Here is a 20,466-nt window from a genome sequence, read left to right on the forward strand (position 1 = left end):
AATATTTTCTTTGTTTTATTTATAAAACCCACCGTATCTTTAAGTAAGGAAAAACCACTTTCAAACTTAACCGTTAAACAGCTCGCTTCTTATTTCCATCTCCGGGTTGAATTTTTTTATGCATATATTAAGAGAAGTTGATCCGGGTCCGAAACCACAGAGAGAGTGCTATTGTTTTTAACCTACCTTTGATAAAATAGAGGGAGGAAAATAAGAACTGAAATACCATGAGGATGCAAGGAGCAGAAAAGGTTATTTCCTTTTTCATGCCTGGCCAAGGTATGTTGAACTGACTGACCCTCAAGAAAAAAAAGAGATTCAGCCAGCAGCTTGAAGCCCAAACGGTGGAAAAATGTCCTATCACTGGCGTTGCATCTGGCGCTTGGTTACACTCAAAGTTTAAGTGGATGTTGCAGAAATTATTACCCCTAAAAACTCCTTTCTTGTAAAAATTGATCCATGAAAAAGACTTAATTATATGGTTGTTATTATTAGCAAACTAACATTCAATGAATACAGCCAGATCCAAAAGGTATGGGTGCATTTCACTGCAGGTGTTGATAAGATGTCATCCCTAAAGTAAAGGTGAAAAATTTCAAGGGGGCCAAACTTTTTCATTTAAACTTTCGTCCTGACATCTTCTGAATAGATGAAGCTAGTCTGAGGAACAATGTTGGGGTTTTTTCGTTTTACCAAGAACAATCTTCGAGATTAAAGCTTTTGGAGCACTCTAGTATAGGGATTCCATTGAATTTTCCGTACCCAGAAAAATCTTGATTCAAATTATGTGGACCTTGAATAGAACATTTGCTAAATTATTTGCAAAAAAAAAATCGTAGAATATAGGATCGAAAACTCGAAAGATGGCAGAAAGTACTTTTTCAAAGATGAAATTTTGATATTTTTGTTGAACGTTTTGTATCATTTTTGTAAAATTTATGGAATATTCTAATGACATTATTGTGAAATTTTTGTAAAATTTTTGAAAAATTTTTATGAAATTTTAACTTTATTTATATGACATTTTTGTGTCTTTTTTGTGACATATTTGTGCCATTTTTGTGAAATTTTTGTGACATTTTTGTAACATTTATGTGACATTTAAGTGACATTTTTGTGTCATTTTTGTGACATTTTTGTGTCATTTGTGTGTCATTTGTCTGTCATTTTTGTGTCATTTTTGTGTCATTTTTGGGTAATTTTTGTGTCATTTTTGTGTCATTTATGTGTCTATTTTGTATAATTTTTGTGTCATTTTTGTCATTTTTGCCATTTTTGCCATTTTTGTGTCTTTTTTGTCATTTTTGTCATTTTTGTCATTTTTGTCATTTTTGTCATTTTTGTCATTTTTGTCATTTTTGTCATTTTTGTCATTTTTGTCATTTTTGTCATTTTTGTCATTTTTGTCATTTTTGTCATTTTTGTCATTTTTGTCATTTTTGTCATTTTTGTCATTTTTGTCATTTTTGTCATTTTTGTCATTTTTGTCATTTTTGTCATTTTTGTCATTTTTGTCATTTTTGTCATTTTTGTCATTTTTGTCATTTTTGTCATTTTTGTCATTTTTGTCATTTTTGTCATTTTTGTCATTTTTGTCATTTTTGTCATTTTTGTCATTTTTGTCATTTTTGTCATTTTTGTCATTTTTGTCATTTTTGTCATTTTTGTCACTTTTGTCATTTTTGTCATTTTTGTCATTTTTGTCATTTTTGTCATTTTTGTCATTTTTGTCATTTTTGTCATTTTTGTCATTTTTGTCATTTTTGTCATTTTTGTCATTTTTGTCATTTTTGTCATTTTTGTCATTTTTGTCATTTTTGTCAATTTTGTCATTTTTGTCATTTTTGTCATTTTTGTCATTTTTGTCATTTTTGTCATTTTTGTCATTTTTGTCATTTTTGTCATTTTTGTCATTTTTGTCATTTTTGTCATTTTTGTCATTTTTGTCGTTTTTGTCATTTTTGTCATTTTTGTCATTTTTCTCATTTTTGTCATTTTTGTCATTTTTGTCATTTTTGTCATTTTTGTCATTTTTGTCATTTTTGTCGTTTTTGTCATTTTTGTCATTTTTTGTCATTTTTGTCATTTTTGTCATTTGTGTCATGTTTGTCATTTTTGTCATTTCTGTCATTTTTGTCATTTTTGTCATTTTTGTCATTTTTGTCATTTTTGTCATTTTTGTCATTTTTGTCATTTTTGTCATTTTTGTCATTTTTGTCATTTTTGTCATTTTTGTCATTTTTGTCATTTTTGTCATTTTTGTCATTTTTGTCATTTTTGTCATTTTTGTCATTTTTGTCATTTTTGTCATTTTTGTCATTTTTGTCATTTTCGTCATTTTTGTCATTTTTGTCATTTTTGTCATTTTTGTCATTTTTGTCATTTTTGTCATTTTTGTCATTTTTGTCATTTTTGTCATTTTTGTCATTTTTGTCATTTTTGTCATTTTTGTCATTTTTGTCATTTTTGTCATTTTTGTCATTTTTGTCATTTTTGTCATTTTTGTCATTTTTGTCATTTTTGTCATTTTTGTCATTTTTGTCATTTTTGTCATTTTTGTCATTTTTGTCATTTTTGTCATTTTTGTCATTTTTGTCATTTTTGTCATTTTTGTCATTTTTGTCATTTTTGTCATTTTTGTCATTTTTGTCATTTTTGTCATTTTTGTCATTTTTGTCATTTTTGTCATTTTTGTCATTTTTGTCATTTTTGTCATTTTTGTCATTTTTGTCATTTTTGTCATTTTTGTCATTTTTGTCATTTTTGTCATTTTTGTCATTTTTGTCATTTTTGTCATTTTTGTCATTTTTGTCATTTTTGTCATTTTTGTCACTTTTGTCATTTTTGTCATTTTTGTCATTTTTGTCATTTTTGTCATTTTTGTCATTTTTGTCATTTTTGTCATTTTTGTCATTTTTGTCATTTTTGTCATTTTTGTCATTTTTGTCATTTTTGTCATTTTTGTCATTTTTGTCAATTTTGTCATTTTTGTCATTTTTGTCATTTTTGTCATTTTTGTCATTTTTGTCATTTTTGTCATTTTTGTCATTTTTGTCATTTTTGTCGTTTTTGTCATTTTTGTCATTTTTGTCATTTTTCTCATTTTTGTCATTTTTGTCATTTTTGTCATTTTTGTCATTTTTGTCATTTTTGTCATTTTTGTCATTTTTGTCGTTTTTGTCATTTTTGTCGTTTTTGTCATTTTTGTCGTTTTTGTCATTTTTGTCATTTTTTGTCATTTTTGTCATTTTTGTCATTTTTGTCATTTGTGTCATGTTTGTCATTTTTGTCATTTCTGTCATTTTTGTCATTTTTGTCATTTTTGTCATTTTTGTCATTTTTGTCATTTTTGTCATTTTTGTCATTTTTGTCATTTTTGTCATTTTTGTCATTTTTGTCATTTTTGTCATTTTTGTCATTTTCGTCATTTTTGTCATTTTTGTCATTTTTGTCATTTTTGTCATTTTTGTCATTTTTGTCATTTTTGTCATTTTTGTCATTTTTGTCATTTTTGTCATTTTTGTCATTTTTGTCATTTTTGTCATTTTTGTCATTTTTGTCATTTTTGTCATTTTTGTCATTTTTGTCATTTTTGTCATTTTTGTCATTTTTGTCATTTTTGTCATTTTTGTCATTTTTGTCATTTTTGTCATTTTTGTCATTTTTGTCATTTTTGTCATTTTTGTCATTTTTGTCATTTTTGTCATTTTTGTCATTTTTGTCATTTTTGTCATTTTTGTCATTTTTGTCATTTTTGTCATTTTTGTCATTTTTGTCATTTTTGTCATTTTTGTCATTTTTGTCATTTTTGTCATTTTTGTCATTTTTGTCATTTTTGTCATTTTTGTCATTTTTGTCATTTTTGTCATTTTTGTCATTTTTGTCATTTTTGTCATTTTTGTCATTTTTGTCATTTTTGTCATTTTTGTCATTTTTGTCATTTTTGTCATTTTTGCCATTTTTGCCATTTTTGTCATTTTTGTCATTTTTGTCATTTTTGTCATTTTTGTCATTTTTGTCATTTTTGTCATTTTTGTCATTTTTGTCATTTTTGTCATTTTTGTCATTTTTGTCATTTTTGTCATTTTTGTCATTTTTGTCATTTTTGTCATTTTTGTCATTTTTGTCATTTTTGTCATTTTTGTCATTTTTGTCATTTTTGTCATTTTTGTAATTTTTGTCATTTTTGTCATTTTTGTAATTTTTGTCATTTTTGTCATTTTTGTCATTTTTGTCATTTTTGTCGTTTTTGTCATTTTTGTCATTTTTGTCATTTTTGTCATTTTTATTATTTTTGTCATTTTTTGTCATTTTTTGTCATTTTTTTCATTTTTGTCATTTTTGTCATTTTTGTCATTTTTGTCATTTTTGTCATTTTTGTCATTTTTGTCATTTTTGTCATTTTTGTCATTTTTGTCATTTTTGTCATTTTTGTCATTTCTGTCATTTTTGTCATTTTTGTCATTTTTGTCATTTTTGTCATTTTTGTCATTTTTGTCATTTTTGTCATTTTTGTCATTTTTGTCATTTTTGTCATTTTTGTCATTTTTGTCATTTTTGTCATTTTTGTCATTTTTGTCATTTTTGTCATTTTTGTCATTTTTGTCATTTTTGTCATTTTTGTTATTTTTGTCATTTTTGTCATTTTTGTCATTTTTGTCATTTTTGTCATTTTTGTCATTTTTGTCATTTTTGTCATTTTTGTCATTTTTGTCATTTTTGTCATTTTTGTCATTTTTGTCATTTTTGTCATTTTTGTCATTTTTGTCATTTTTGTCATTTTTGTCATTTTTGTCATTTTTGTCATTTTTGTCATTTTTGTCATTTTTGTCATTTTTGTCATTTTTGTCATTTTTGTCATTTTTGTCATTTTTGTCATTTTTGTCATTTTTGTCATTTTTGTCATTTTTGTCATTTTTGTCATTTTTGTCATTTTTGTCATTTTTGTCATTTTTGTCATTTTTGTCATTTTTGTCATTTTTGTCATTTTTGTCATTTTTGTCATTTTTGTCATTTTTGTAATTTTTGTAATTTTTGTCATTTTTGTCATTTTTGTCATTTTTGTCATTTTTGTCATTTTTGTCATTTTTGTCATTTTTGTCATTTTTGTCATTTTTGTCATTTTTGTCATTTTTGTCATTTTTGTCATTTTTGTCATTTTTGTCATTTTTGTCATTTTTGTCATTTTTGTCATTTTTGTCATTTTTGTCATTTTTGTCATTTTTGTCATTTTTGTCATTTTTGTCATTTTTGTCATTTTTGTCATTTTTGTCATTTTTGTCATTTTTGTCATTTTTGTCATTTTTGTCATTTTTGTCATTTTTGTCATTTTTGTCATTTTTGTCATTTTTGTCATTTTTGTCATTTTTGTCATTTTTGTCATTTTTGTCATTTTTGTCATTTTTGTCATTTTTGTCATTTTTGTCATTTTTGTCATTTTTATCATTTTTGTCATTTTTGTCATTTTTGTCTTTTTTGTCATTTTTGTCATTTTTGTCATTTTTGTAATTTTGTCATTTTCGTCATTTTTGTCATTTTTGTCATTTTTGTCATTTTTGTCATTTTTGTCATTTTTGTCATTTTTGTCATTTTTGTCATTTTTGTCATTTTTGTCATTTTTGTCATTTTTGTCATTTTTGTCATTTTTGTCATTTTTGTCATTTTTGTCATTTTTGTCATTTTTGTCATTTTTGTCATTTTTGTCATTTTTGTCATTTTTGTCATTTTTGTCATTTTTGTCATTTTTGTCATTTTTGTCATTTTTGTCATTTTTGTCATTTTTGTCATTTTTGTCATTTTTGTCATTTTTGTCATTTTTGTCATTTTTGTCATTTTTGTCATTTTTGTCATTTTTGTCATTTTTGTCATTTTTGTCATTTTTGTCATTTTTGTCATTTTTGTCATTTTTGTCATTTTTGTCATTTTTGTCATTTTTGTCATTTTTGTCATTTTTGTAATTTTTGTCATTTTTGTCATTTTTGTCATTTTTGTCATTTTTGTCATTTTTGTCATTTTTGTCATTTTTGTCATTTTTGTCATTTTTGTCATTTTTGTCATTTTTGTCATTTTTGTCATTTTTGTCTTTTATGTCATTTTTGTCATTTTTGTCATTTTTTTCATTTTTGTCATTTTTGTCATTTTTGTCATTTTGATCATTTTTGTCATTTTTGTCATTTTTGTAATTTTTGTCATTTTTGTAATTTTTGTCATTTTTGTCACTTTTGTCATTTTTGTCATTTTTGTCATTTTTGTCATTTTTGTCATTTTTGTCATTTTTGTCATTTATGTCATTTTTGTCATTGTTGTCATTTTTGTCATTTTTGTCATTTTTGTCATTTTTGTCATTTTTGTCATTTTTGTCATTTTTGTCATTTTTGTCATTTTTGTCATTTTTGTCATTTTTGTCATTTTTGTCATTTTTGTCATTTTTGTCATTTTTGTCATTTTTGTCATTTTTGTCATTTTTGTCATTTTTGTCATTTTTGTCATTTTTGTCATTTTTGTCATTTTTGTCATTTTTGTCATTTTTGTCATTTTTGTCATTTTTGTCATTTTTGTCATTTTTGTCATTTTTGTCATTTTTGTCATTTTTGTCATTTTTGTCATTTTTGTCATTTTTGTCATTTTTGTCATTTTTGTCATTTTTGTCATTTTTGTCATTTTTGTCATTTTTGTCATTTTTGTCATTTTTGTCATTTTTGTCATTTTTGTCATTTTTGTCATTTTTGTCATTTTTGTCATTTTTGTCATTTTTGTCATTTTTGTCATTTTTGTCATTTTTGTCATTTTTGTCATTTTTGTCATTTTTGTCATTTTTGTCATTTTTGTCATTTTTGTCATTTTTGTCATTTTTGTCATTTTTGTCATTTTTGTCATTTTTGTCATTTTTGTCATTTTTGTCATTTTTGTCATTTTTGTCATTTTTGTCATTTTTGTCATTTTTGTCATTTTTGTCATTTTTGTCATTTTTGTCATTTTTGTCATTTTTGTCATTTTTGTCATTTTTGTCATTTTTGTCATTTTTGTCATTTTTGTCATTTTTGTCATTTTTGTCATTTTTGTCATTTTTGTCATTTTTGTCATTTTTGTCATTTTTGTCATTTTTGTCATTTTTGTCATTTTTGTCATTTTTGTCATTTTTGTCATTTTTGTCATTTTTGTCATTTTTGTCATTTTTGTCATTTTTGTCATTTTTGTCATTTTTGTCATTTTTGTCATTTTTGTCATTTTTGTCATTTTTGTCATTTTTGTCATTTTTGTCATTTTTGTCATTTTTGTCATTTTTGTCATTTTTGTCATTTTTGTCATTTTTGTCATTTGGGTCATTTTTGTCATTTTTGTCATTTTGGTCATTTTTGTCATTTTTGTCATTTTTGTCATTTTTGTCATTTTTGTCATTTTTGTCATTTTTGGCATTTTTGTCATTTTCGTCATTTTTGTCATTTTTGTCATTTCCGTCATTTTTGTCATTTTTGTCATTTTTGTCATTTTTGTCATTTTTGTCATTTTTGTAATTTTTGTCATTATTGTCATTTTTGTCATTTTTGTCATTTTTGTCATTTTTGTCATTTTTGTCATTTTTGTCATTTTTGTCATTTTTGTCATTTTTGTCATTTTTGTCATTTTTGTCATTTTTGTCATTTTTGTCATTTTTGTCATTTTTGTCATTTTTGTCATTTTTGTCATTTTTGTCATTTTTGTCATTTTTGTCATTTTTGTCATTTTTGTCATTTTTGTCATTTTTGTCATTTTTGTCATTTTTGTCATTTTTGTCATTTTTGTCATTTTTGTCATTTTTGTCATTTTTGTCATTTTTGTCATTTTTGTCATTTTTGTCATTTTTGTCATTTTTGTCATTTTTGTCATTTTTGTCATTTTTGTCATTTTTGTCATTTTTGTCATTTTTGTCATTTTTGTCATTTTTGTCATTTTTGTCATTTTTGTCATTTTTGTCATTTTTGTCATTTTTGTCATTTTTGTCATTTTTGTCATTTTTGTCATTTTTGTCATTTTTGTCATTTTTGTCATTTTTGTCATTTTTTGTCATTTTTTGTCATTTTTGTCATTTTTGTCATTTTTGTCATTTTTGTCATTTTTGTCATTTTTGTCATTTTTGTCATTTTTGTCATTTTTGTCATTTTTGTCATTTTTGTCATTTTTGTCGTTTTTGTCATTTTTGTCATTTTTGTCATTTTTGTAATTTTTGTCATTTTTGTCATTTTTGTCATTTTTGTCATTTTTGTCATTTTTGTCATTTTTGTCATTTTTGTCATTTTTGTCATTTTTGTCATTTTTGTCATTTTTGTCATTTTTGTCATTTTTGTCATTTTTGTCATTTTTGTCATTTTTGTCATTTTTGTCATTTTTGTCATTTTTGTCATTTTTGTCATTTTTGTCATTTTTGTCATTTTTGTCATTTTTGTCATTTTTGTCATTTTTGTCATTTTTGTCATTTTTGTCATTTTTGTCATTTTTGTCATTTTTGTCATTTTTGTCATTTTTGTCATTTTTGTCATTTTTGTCATTTTTGTCATTTTTGTCATTTTTGTCATTTTTGTCATTTTTGTCATTTTTGTCATTTTTGTCATTTTTGTCATTTTTGTCATTTTTGTCATTTTTGTCATTTTTGTCATTTTTGTCATTTTTGTCATTTTTGTCATTTTTGTCATTTTTGTCATTTTTGTCATTTTTGTCATTTTTGTCATTTTTGTCATTTTTGTCATTTTTGTCATTTTTGTCATTTTTGTCATTTTTGTCATTTTTGTCATTTTTGTCATTTTTGTCATTTTTGTCATTTTTGTCATTTTTGTCATTTTTGTCATTTTTGTCATTTTTGTCATTTTTGTCACTTTTGTCATTTTTGTCATTTTTGACATTTTTGTCATTTTTGTCATTTTTGCCATTTTTGCCATTTTTGCCATTTTTGCCATTTTTGTCATTTTTGTCATTTTTGTCATTTTGTCATTTGGGGATTTTTTTTATTATCTGACGGGTTTGCGCCGGGGGTCTTCAGATTTTCCCCAAAATTGAAAATTTGGTTCATTTTTGCGACTTAAAAACACATGAATTTTTTCAGATTTCTAACATTTTTATTTTTTGAGTTAGCTTCGGTTAGATTTTTTTGTAAATAAAAAATAACCATTTTTCAAAGTTACATAACTCTGTTGTTTCTCAACGGAAATTATAAAATAGCACATCAAAATGCATTGAAATTTTATCAGCTTTCCAAATAGAATAGTTGAAAAAAATTAAATAATGACCTTCAATATGAAAAGTTGTAAATAAACTTTAAATGGCGTCTAAAATTACCGTCTGCACTTCCGAATATTTTGCAAAAAATACCATTGTATAGCTCGATTCATCATGCAACTTTCATCTGAAGACACCAAAGTGGGCCATTAACACCTTGAAGAGTTATGAAAGAAATAATGACAATAAATCACTTTTTTTGCATCGAAAACAAACAATGGTGGAACAACAGCACTCACATATGGAGATAGCAAGCACTTCTAACAACATGGAAACAAAAGAACTTACCAAAGCTGGTAAAAAACACTTTTTTTTTCTTCCTTTTCAGACTGCCCCTACTCGCATAACAGTCCCATATGAATTTTCGTCATTTTAGGTCAATATAAGGCTTCAACATAAAAGACTAAAAAAAGAGGTTTGGTTCTAGAAATTTCGAAAAAAAAAATCAATTCGTGGCCGTCCTATATGAAATATACCTGAATAACAGTCCCATATGTGAAATACCACAGATTTGGTTACTTTTCAATGTTTCTTTCGGCGAAATAGTCTTTGGTTTATTGCTTTGAATCATTTAAACATTTTTTTAACTCACTTGATGTCGAATGATGCACACTTGTTTTCGAAGGCAGGTCTGACTTTCTTAGGAATGACTTCCTGAGCGAAAAACTATCGGATGCAATCAAAAATCGTGAAAAGATTCAACTTACAATGTGGAATTCATGATAGTTTTTGCAAAAGTATGTTTCTTTTTCTGACAATTGCATTTAGAAGTTCAAAAATGATCAAATTTAAGTCTTAGAAAGTAGCTTGGTGAGAAAAATATATTTTTTATGGGACTGTTATGCTAGTAGATTCGAAAAAGGTTTCAAATATGGTCGATTAACAGTCCCATAATGAATAAAAATGGTGCTCTCGACCTTACCAATAACCCAATTTCGAAAATTTCAGGTCTAACGATTTATTATGACAACTTAGAAACGATTTTCGTTTATGCTGAAAGTGGTGGTCACAATTTAAAAATATATTCCAAAACAGAAAAAGATGATTGTCTCGCTTGCTTTTTTTTGTATAGGAGACTGTTATGAAAGAAGGGGCGGTAGATTGTTGCAGATTAACTGACTTCATGTTATATCCAAAAAATCTAATAACGTACCGTCAAACGGGGCATCATGCAACAGCGGGGTTCGATGCAACATTTATGTAACACTACATTAAATCAATTTTTTATTTAATGTATTGTAATAAGGTTATCTTTTAATAGTCTCAAAATGATGATGACATAATTTCTCACATGTTAAGCTAGTTTTCTTAAGTTTTTTTTATTTTTATGTGAAATTTGAAAAATCGAGCAATAAATGTACAAATTTTAACATTTTTTACCGAAAAAAACCTTACCCAGTATGACGGATCGGCTTGATAATATTACCTACAAACTTTTTACTGGTTTCCTCATGTTATACCAACATTGTTGGTGTAAAAATATTTTTCGAACAATCACCCAATTTTTTTAAATAAATATTTTTCAAATTCCGTTAGGTGTCTGGGGTTAAATGCAACAAAATGCAAATCAAAGAAATACCTTGTAAATCTCGTTTCCATGTGATGGAATATGAATGTTTTGCATCACGCGTTTGTAAACATTGGAATTTCATTCATCCAAACATTTATTTTAATGATTTCAGCTTTTAGAATTTTTCGTAGTATTATTTAACCCCTAAATGTATGCAGCACCCTTATTTTCAGAAAAAATGTGAAAATTAGTTATTACAGACCCAAAAACTACTGCAATTGGTGTTGTCATGCGTAATGATCTTTTAGGCATCGCTAATATATTAGAAATTATAAATTTTCGTACGTGTTCATAAGATTTTTCATTAAAAACAAAGTTTGTTGCAAGTTACCCCATTTTCTAAGGAGGGTAAAAATCGCATGTTTTTAGAAAATTAAAAAAAAACTGAAGAAACCTATAATTTTTCTAACTACGCCAATTTGATACCCCAGCATCCTTAAAACTTTTGATGCATAAGGGGTAGGATTAATTGTGAACATAAGTTTTTTAGAAGCTATTGAAGTTGAAAATTGTTGCATGTTGCCCCAGTTGACGGTATTCGTTTATACCCAGTTTTGCACCGGTATGACCTAGGCTGGCCATACTGAGCTCTTTGATTATTTCTACAACATTTGTGCCTCTTTCTCATACTTTTTTGATCAATGGGAAAGGATTTTGGTGTCCAGTGCTTAGCTCCCGATATAAAAACTATGTAAAACACGTCTATATTTCATTTTTTTAATCACATTTTTGTGATACCAAATACAGGGACTGAACCTTTTACTATTTACATTGATTATGCTTCACAATGATCTTTGATCGAAAAATTAATAAGTTATATAGTATATGACCAGGTTGTAAAAGCAACATTCCCATTATTAGTTATATCACATACACAATACGATACTCAGAATTTTGGTTAAAATATAAAGTCAGTTTTGCAGCAAACACTCTACAAAGCACGAAAAAGTAGTGTTTTTTACCTGCTTTGGTAAGTTCTTTTGTTTCCATGATGTTAGAAGTGCTTGCTATCTCCATATGTGAGTGCTGTTGTTCAACCATTGTTTGTTTTCGATGCAAAAAAAGTGATTTATTGTCATTATTTCTTTCATAACTCTTCAAGGTGTTAATGGCCCACTTTGGTGTCTTCAGATGAAAGTTGCATCATGAATCGAGCTATACAATGGTAGTTTTTGCAAAATATTTGGTGGTGCAGACAGTACTTTTAGACGCCATTTAAAGTTTATTTACAACTTTTCATATTGAAGGTCATTATTTAATTTTTTTCAACTATTCTATTTGGAAAGCTGATAAAATTTCAATGCATTTTGATGTGCTATTTTATAATTTCCGTTGAGAAACAACAGAGTTATGTAGCTTTGAAAAATGGTTATTTTTTATTTACAAAAAAATCTAACCGAAGCTAACTCAAAAAATAAAAATGTTAGAAATCTGAAAAAATACATGTGTTTTTAAGTCGCAAAAATGAACCAAATTTTCAATTTTGGGTAAAATCTGAAGACCCCCGGCGCAAATTGTCAGATAATAAAAAAAAATCCTTATTTTTGTCATTTTTGTCATTTTTGTCATTTTTGTCATTTTTGTCATTTTTGTCATTTTTGTCATTTTTGTCATTTTTGTCATTTTTGTCATTTTTGTCATTTTTGTCATTTTTGTCATTTTTGTCATTTTTGTCATTTTTGTCATTTTTGTCATTTTTGTCATTTTTGTCATTTTTGTCATTTTTGTCATTTTTGTCATTTTTGTCATTTTTGTCATTTTTGTCATTTTTGTCATTTTTGTCATTTTTGTCATTTTTGTCATTTTTGTCATTTTTGTCATTTTTGTCATTTTTGTCATTTTTGTCATTTTTGTCATTTTTGTCATTTTTGTCATTTTTGTCATTTTTGTCATTTTTGTCATTTTTGTCATTTTTTGTCATTTTTGTCATTTTTTTGTCATTTTTGTCACTAGCAAATCTGTTAAATTTTTTTCAACAAAAGAATTACTGACTTGCTGATTTTGCTCGTTCTAAACTTGAAAAGGAAGTTCAAAAGATTTATCGTCGAAGAAATTTCCCATTCGCCACAAACCGGTCAGGTTTCTCGGGAATCCCTGATCAAATCTAACCGGTTTCCGCTTAATCAGGGGACACTTCCATGATCTCGGAGAAATGGGGCCACACCTTCAGTGCTGTCAAATCAAAACCACAGAGAAATTTCAAGAGCGGTCCGATTTATGGCATCAATTTGAATATTTCACACTCCCCCACAAAATAATGGCCTCTTGGCGTCGGTTGTGAACCAAAGTGAGTGAGATCAGATTACAAACGCCAACGGACTAGGGTGTTTCTTTTCCTAGAACTAGGGAGGAGCTAGATTGTGAGGCTGAAAAAGCGACAGAGGAATGGAATTGTTTGCTTTTCCGTTTTTTTTTTTTGCGGCACCTGATTCTCGGATTACCCCTTTCTTCTACATTCCAACCGCCGTCACACCGGGTCACGTTCCGGTGAAACTTTATCTAGTTTTTTTTGTCCAGAGTTGCTGCTGCTGGTGAGTGTGAAGCTCCTTTTTGAAGTTTTCAAAACCCGCACCAAAAGGAGAAGCAAGAAAATGGACGCACGTCAGGCAAAAAAACGGGGTCCACCTTTTTCCGAGAGCTCATTTTTCTTGAGGGGCTCCTTTCGGTTGACATTTTTCTGGCATCATTTCCGGCGGAAACGAAACGATACGGGGCCAACAGCACCAACCCACACTCTCAGGTGCCATTGCCATGTGATAGTGTGTCTCTTTCCGGGTTTATTTTTTTAGTTTCTAGACTTTAAAACGTTTTTTTTTTTTATACGGGCAGGTGGTTGTCAGCCGGAAGACTTTGTCTTCGCAACAAACCTCCGTGTGTTTCTTCCCTTCATGTCAGTCCCAATGTCATTTCCGCTTTAAACGGGTTAAGTGTTTTCCAGGTGCTAGTTTAAAAATAAGTTGAAATAAGGGAATTCCTGGAAACTTCAGCCTGAAGAGGTAGAGAAGCAACTGTGAAATCAAATAATGTTTAGAATATAATTCAAGTTTATTCCATCGAGCACAATTATTAAAATAATATCTTATACAAGCGTAATAATAAGTACAACCATCTTTCTTCAGTTTTACACAGAAAATTTAAAAAATCTGGAATAATCTGGATTTTTGAAGAATTTTTAATGCTTATCTCTAGACAGTAATGTTGTTTGAATTCTCGAAACAATGTTTAAGAGTTTAAGTAATCTGGTCATTCTGGTCGAAATGTTTCTTGTATTAAAAACTCGAATTTCATGATTGTCCAAAAAATATTTTTTCAACAACAATGTTGGTATATGATAATAAAAGTAACATAAAGTTTGTAGGTAATGTTATTAAGCCAATCCGTTACACTGGGTAAAGTTTTTACGGCATCGAAAAATGTAAAAATTTGTACATCTATGGTTCGATCTTTTAAATTTTCTATGCGAATCGAAAACTTTAAAAAGAAACTATATCATGATCATTCCGTTATCATTAAATAAATAATAGCTTAATTTCATTATATAAACATAAAAATTTAATAAATGTTGTGGTATATAAATGTTGCATCTAACGCTGCTGTTGCATGATTCTCCGTTTAACGGTGAATTTTTTGACATCAGTGACGGATCCAAAAATTTGTTTTTGAAAATTTTAAATTCAAAGGAACTTCGTTGAAGTCCACAATACTAAAGGTATTTTTGATTAAAGGCCAACAAATGTATTATTCATTATCTTATCTAATTTTGTTATTTTCATATTTTACTGAACGGCATTCAAAATAAATTTCTTGCCATAGCCAAAGTTTAAACAAAATTTACATTTGGTTCAAAAAAATGTGATGAAATCAAGGCCGGGCCCGACGACCTTCAATTGTCAAAATTAGTTTTGAAATTTTGTAGGCACTTCAGAAAACTATATTTAATGGAAGATAAATTTAGGTTGAAAGATTGCCTGGTTTTATTCGGGTTTGCCCGGATATTAGCTCAAAATTTGGTAAAATTCGGCCCGGCCCGTTTGCCAAATCATGAAAGGTTTTTTTTTTAAAGCCATAATTTCGATTTAAATCTTTTGATAAGTTTTGATGAAAATTTTGTTTTGAGGTTTTTTTATTCCGGATTTGTCCGGCCCGGTTCTGCGCTGATAAAAAATTGACAACCATTTGATAGATGTCAATACAAATATTTTCATCCAGAACATAAACTACAAATACTTATCAGGTGAACGGAGAGCCTGATAACAATTTTTTTATATCAACAGATGTCTTGAAATTTGGAGTTCAGTTCTCTGCGATTAAGGCAACAGATATGATGCGTTTTTATTTTTTTCCGATTTGAATATTTTTCATCTAACAACTATGAATCATTGATTTTTTAACATTAACGTTTTTTAACATTTTGTGACTAGGTTTTCAGTTGTTTATTATTGATTTATAATTTTTCTAAATATCATGGAAAAGCGAGAGATGTTTTCTACTCCTGCCCATGAGGGTCCAGAAATTGCAAGCGAGGTACTCTTCTCTACACTCCTGATTTCAAATTATCAATAAAATCTTGATGACTGAGAAAGGGTATTCAAGAGATAAAATCTTCACTCAAAACTGTTACCAAAACTTAAAAAACTAATTCCAGGATCATTCCTGTGCAGTTTTTGAAAATTGTCTGATTTCTTGATACAAATATTCCTAAATCATCAATTTTGAATTATATTTAATTCATTTCGTAGGTTCCGGATCTAAATTATCAAAATCAAAACTGTATTTCTGTTTTCTTATTGCGGATTTGGTTTCAATTCAGGTGAAGTTTTAGATTGCAAATTAAACATCAGTTCGAATCGTCATTAAAATAGGATGTGAAAATGTGTTTTGAAACCTTTTTTCCAATTTGGTTTCGCATTTCATTAAAAAAATTATTCATGAATTTCTTAACTCAAATACATTTTATATTTAGATTTAAAAAAATCTGAATATGAATAAACTTAAATGAGAAATTATCGTGAGTTTTTGTTTTATATTCAATTTCGATGTTTTAAAACTTAACTCCTCTGCAGCAATCAAACATAACAAAACTTTAAATTGATGATCCATAATTGCAAAAAAAAACAAATATTTTATTTGAAAATCGAATTTTGAATCCGATTTTGAATTCTGATTATATTTAAATTGAAAAAATGAGTTCAGATTAAAACATAAGAAATCAAAATATTGATTTACATTCAAGATTGAAATTTTTAATTCAAGTTTAGAATTAAGATTTAAAATTAATATTCAAAATTTAGATTTGGATTCAGCTCGTTAAAAAGTCGTCAATCAAGACAAAAAAAACACTAAGATGGCTTTTTTTTGATAAGTTTAGATTGGAAGAAATTGCAGACTCATGATCTGATTGCTACACAGTTAACTTTTATCATAGTTAAGCTGGAAATCACAGATATGAAGTGGAATTTAAGTTTAATTTTTACGTTTTGTTTTATGAAAAATCCTGATTTATATTTTTATAAATTTATCAATACATTTTTATTGTGGAGTTTTTTTTATAAAAAAAACTGGCTGATTATCAATCATGCAATCTCACGAACAAAAATTTGTAAGGAATTCTTATTTTTCTCGATGAATAGTTCGATGTTTTGAATAAAGCACCTTTTAAAAGTCAAATTTCAAACCGAATTCTTGAATTGACCTATTAATGTATGATTTTTTTTTAAATTAGAAAAGCAGTGAAATAATAACATTTTAATTCGAATAACACGACTGAAAAGGTTTTTAGTCGTTATTTTGAGTATTATAAAAGTTATAGCCCATCACAGTTTAAAAATAACTATTGAAATTCTTAATTTATTTCAATGCGATTTTGCAAATTTCTTCCAAACCTTGTCAATTGGGTGCAGAAAAGTGTTTGTGATTGATTGAGGTTAACATTTTTTTTATAGAATTTGTATATCTGAAGAAATAACATCAATTTTCCAAAAACAATTTTAAAAACAAAAATAAAATAAAATAAAAAATATGATTTTTGCAATTTTTCCGAAAATTTTGTTTGATATCTCACACTTACATTGGAATATCGTAAAAAATACAAGGGGCTATTTTCTTTTCATCTACAGAACATTTTTTATCCATACATCACTTAAAAATATTTATGGGTTTCTGAGATACTTGGATTTTATTTTAATTTAGTATTTTGAAACAACACTTTCCATTAAAGTATTAGGATCGAGTTTGCAAGAATTAAAAAGAAGCGCCCAAGTATAAATCAAATTTCAAAATTGAGAATTGAGAATTTTCATCAATCGATGAAATCTCTCAAAATTTGGTCAAGAGCTCGGTAGATTGAGCTTATTTGATTTGAGCATTGAACAAGTTTTTTTATAAGTTAAAGGCTGATAAAATCTTTTTCAAACCAAATCATCAAAGACTCTTTAGCAAATTCGAAGATTTTAACAATCTCGAACAGTATCTTCCCTTTTGAGCTACTTAAGACTTTGATTAAAAAGTTTAGATAATTATTGTGAAGATTCTTGGAAGTGTTTTCGAGAGTTATGATTTAATACGAAATAATTAAATCAAACAACAAATTAGTAATCAAATAATACCATAAATAATGGATTCTAAAGATTGTTTGAGCAAAAATAATATAGGAAAAAACTCAGTCACCAAATCCCAAAATCAATATCTTTCCTTCTACATGAACCGAACTAATGAAAATATACTTTCCTTTAGTAAAATTGTACGGATATTCAAATTAACTTATTTTCAGATGCCGCACAAGCTTACAGAATGAGATAAAGTGGCTTTTTTACCCCTAATTCCCCTATATTTTGTAAACAATACAGAAAAACACTCGTTTGGACTGAAAAAATTTGAATAAAACCAGATTAATCAAGTTTGATTTTTTTTTTTGGAGAAATCGAATGAGGACTAATTGAGCCAGCACACTTTTCGGAAAATGGAGGCTGGTTTTACCTTCGATTTTCCTTAATTTTTAATTAATTTTGTAAAAAGTATATCCGGACAAGAAAATTTTGAACCAAATTTAACCACTGTTATGTGATTTTTCCCGAGGAATCCTATGAAAGATATTTGAGCCACCGCACGCTTCGGAAAATGGAGCTATGGCTGGCAATTCCCCTACATTTTTTAATTTATAAAGAAAAACGCATGTTCGAACTTGAAAATTATGAACCAAATGAGACATATCTTATTATATGTTTTCCTTAAAATTTAATGTAGGCAATGTGAGTCAATTTCCCTACATTTGTAATATAAGAAGTTCTGAAGAAGCTTGTTCTGACTGGAAAACTTTGGAGCAAATGAGATCTATCTAGTGTGTTTTTTTCTGAGGAATCAAGCGAAGGCTTTCTGAGCCACCGCACGTATCGAAATATGAAATTACGGCTGTTTTTCCTTTTTCGAAGCGTGTGGTGACTTCCCACTTTGTCCATTCAATTTTCCGGACATTTTCTCTAAAAGAAAGTATATTATTATAGATTTGGTTCATTGATATAAAAATTCTTCTATGCTTCCCATTGTGCAATGCAGTATTCAAGAAATTTTAGAAAAAGGATTGGTAAATATTGAGAACAGTAAGATCAAAAAAACAACTTTTAATGATATACCAAATTAATTGAAAAAATGTAAAAAAAAGTGTTTTTGAGTAAGGTTTATAAAATTGAGGAAACCGGAAAGAAAATGCTACAAAACAATAGGTATGGAATTTTTCTACATCTTATTGATACTTTTGGATCAGGTTATTACTATCTTTATTGAAAATGACAATTTTAACGTTAATTTGTTGAATTCTGATCAAAAGCTATCTCTAGGATTTTTTTTGTAGAAACTGAAATCATGATTTTCAATTGGTTTCTAATAATCGTAGATATGCGTAACTGTTATTGAGCCGAGAAAAAAGCTCACATTATCCAGATAGGTTTCGGCAAATCTTACCGAAAACAGGCCAATTCCCCCCAAAGCAAGCTCGAACGGAATTGAATGAAACTTTAAGCCCCACAGGCTTACGGCGGCGATTCGATTGCGAAACCGTTCAGCAAAGCTACATTTGGACAAATCCAAATTGAATTCGCTTATCGCTGTGCTACGGTCGGATTGACAAAAGAGTGGAAATTTTCCCATTTTCAGATTTCGGGGGATTTTTCTCCATTTTTTTTTTTTTTTTTTTTTTGGTGAACCAGCTTTAGTAGCTAGTATACATTCTATTCACATATTAAACCGAAATTGGCACACACTTACACTTTCGCTAATCGGCTTAAACCGCAGGATGCTCTTGGCCTGTTCACTGGTCACTTGGGCTGCCGGGAAGTCCAGATTCTCCGCCACCGAGGTGTTGTGCTTCCAGACGAAGGCCACTTCCGTGGGATTGGCTTCCAGCTCGCAGACGATTTTGGCCTGCTCGTATCGGCCCACGTTGTAGGTCGTGACCAGTCCCGGACGGCAAACCGGAGCAACTGTGAAAAAGAAAAAAAAACAATGATGAGGTATGATTTGGATCTAAATTTAGGAATAAAAATTCTCTGTATTTTTTTTTAAATTGAAGAAAAAATTATTGTTTCTAATTTTCCTAACTGAACTTTTTTAAATTTTTTTTATATCATAGGATCTCAATTTCATTGGGGCTCTTTTTCAACATCTGTTCAACCGCTAAATTTCAAAAGCAAATGGTTATCAGATTTTTAACCGGGTCAACCATTCACTCAAAATGGAAATCTATTCGACATTTTCATCTGTACCGAATTCGGTCTCCCAGCGGCACCAATAATTCATTACCCCATTCGGAAATGGCTTTCGATTCTCGAGGGCATTTTCAGCAACTCTATAGACTACTAGTCAGAACCAGAAACGAAAAAAATCTGAACTACATACATGCAAAAAATACCAGTTTCAATAAAATTTATTATGGTAAAAAAATGGGCAGTGCTTTTAATGACAACGATATCAATTGAGGCGCTTGGGATCAGAGGGGTGCAAGTGCATATATGATAGTTTCGAGAAAACGCGCTTCAAAGTTGTGACGCTGCTCGATTTTTCATACATTTTCCGAATTCGAGTAGTTTTAATTCAATCGAAAAAGTGTCCAAAAAAATTATTAAAAAAATCGAGTTTTGCACCAGATGCACATTTAAACATGAAAAATTGTTAGGTATATATAGCTCAAAACTGATAATTTTGCACCCCTATGATCCTGAGGGCCTCAATTGGACATTGGTTTTGAGAATTTTTCTTCTTTTTCTGCAATCGATATGGTGTATCATAAGGATATTGGTTTGATAATCAGAATCATGTCATCTTCAAGCAAAAAGGATAATAAATTTTAATGAAATTATTTCAATGATACCGGTACGGAACAAGTTGCTTGTAATGAATTGATCACAAATGTTTTGTCTTAAAAATTAATAGTTGTTTACAGTATTGAGAACTGACACTAGTTTTCTCCGATACGTCTAAAAACCACAGAGACAGATTGTCATGCAAAATGTACTCTCAAACGCTTCAGGTCATAATTTTGGTTTTAAGCGCCATTTTTTATCAAGAAAACATGTTCAGTGCCAAAAAATTGGCTCTATTATAAATTGAATGAAAAGTGCGTATATTAACACAGTTGCGCGAGGTTCTTGATTTAA

At 28.2% G+C, this 20,466-nt stretch overlaps 1 protein-coding gene across 1 annotated transcript in view; it reads right to left on the reverse strand.

Moving 5' to 3' along the window:
• The window catches only part of LOC129753845 (uncharacterized), an 85,488-nt gene that overhangs the window by 45,914 nt on the left and 19,108 nt on the right, over window positions 1–20,466 (reverse strand). The window contains exon 5 of the mRNA XM_055749693.1: window positions 19,079–19,293. Coding sequence (XP_055605668.1) covers window positions 19,079–19,293 — 215 coding nt within the window. The remainder of the gene's footprint in view (window positions 1–19,078; window positions 19,294–20,466) is intronic.

The sequence above is a fragment of the Uranotaenia lowii genome, chromosome 3 (assembly GCF_029784155.1).
Source record: "Uranotaenia lowii strain MFRU-FL chromosome 3, ASM2978415v1, whole genome shotgun sequence".
In the NCBI taxonomy this organism is placed as follows: domain Eukaryota; kingdom Metazoa; phylum Arthropoda; class Insecta; order Diptera; family Culicidae; genus Uranotaenia; species Uranotaenia lowii.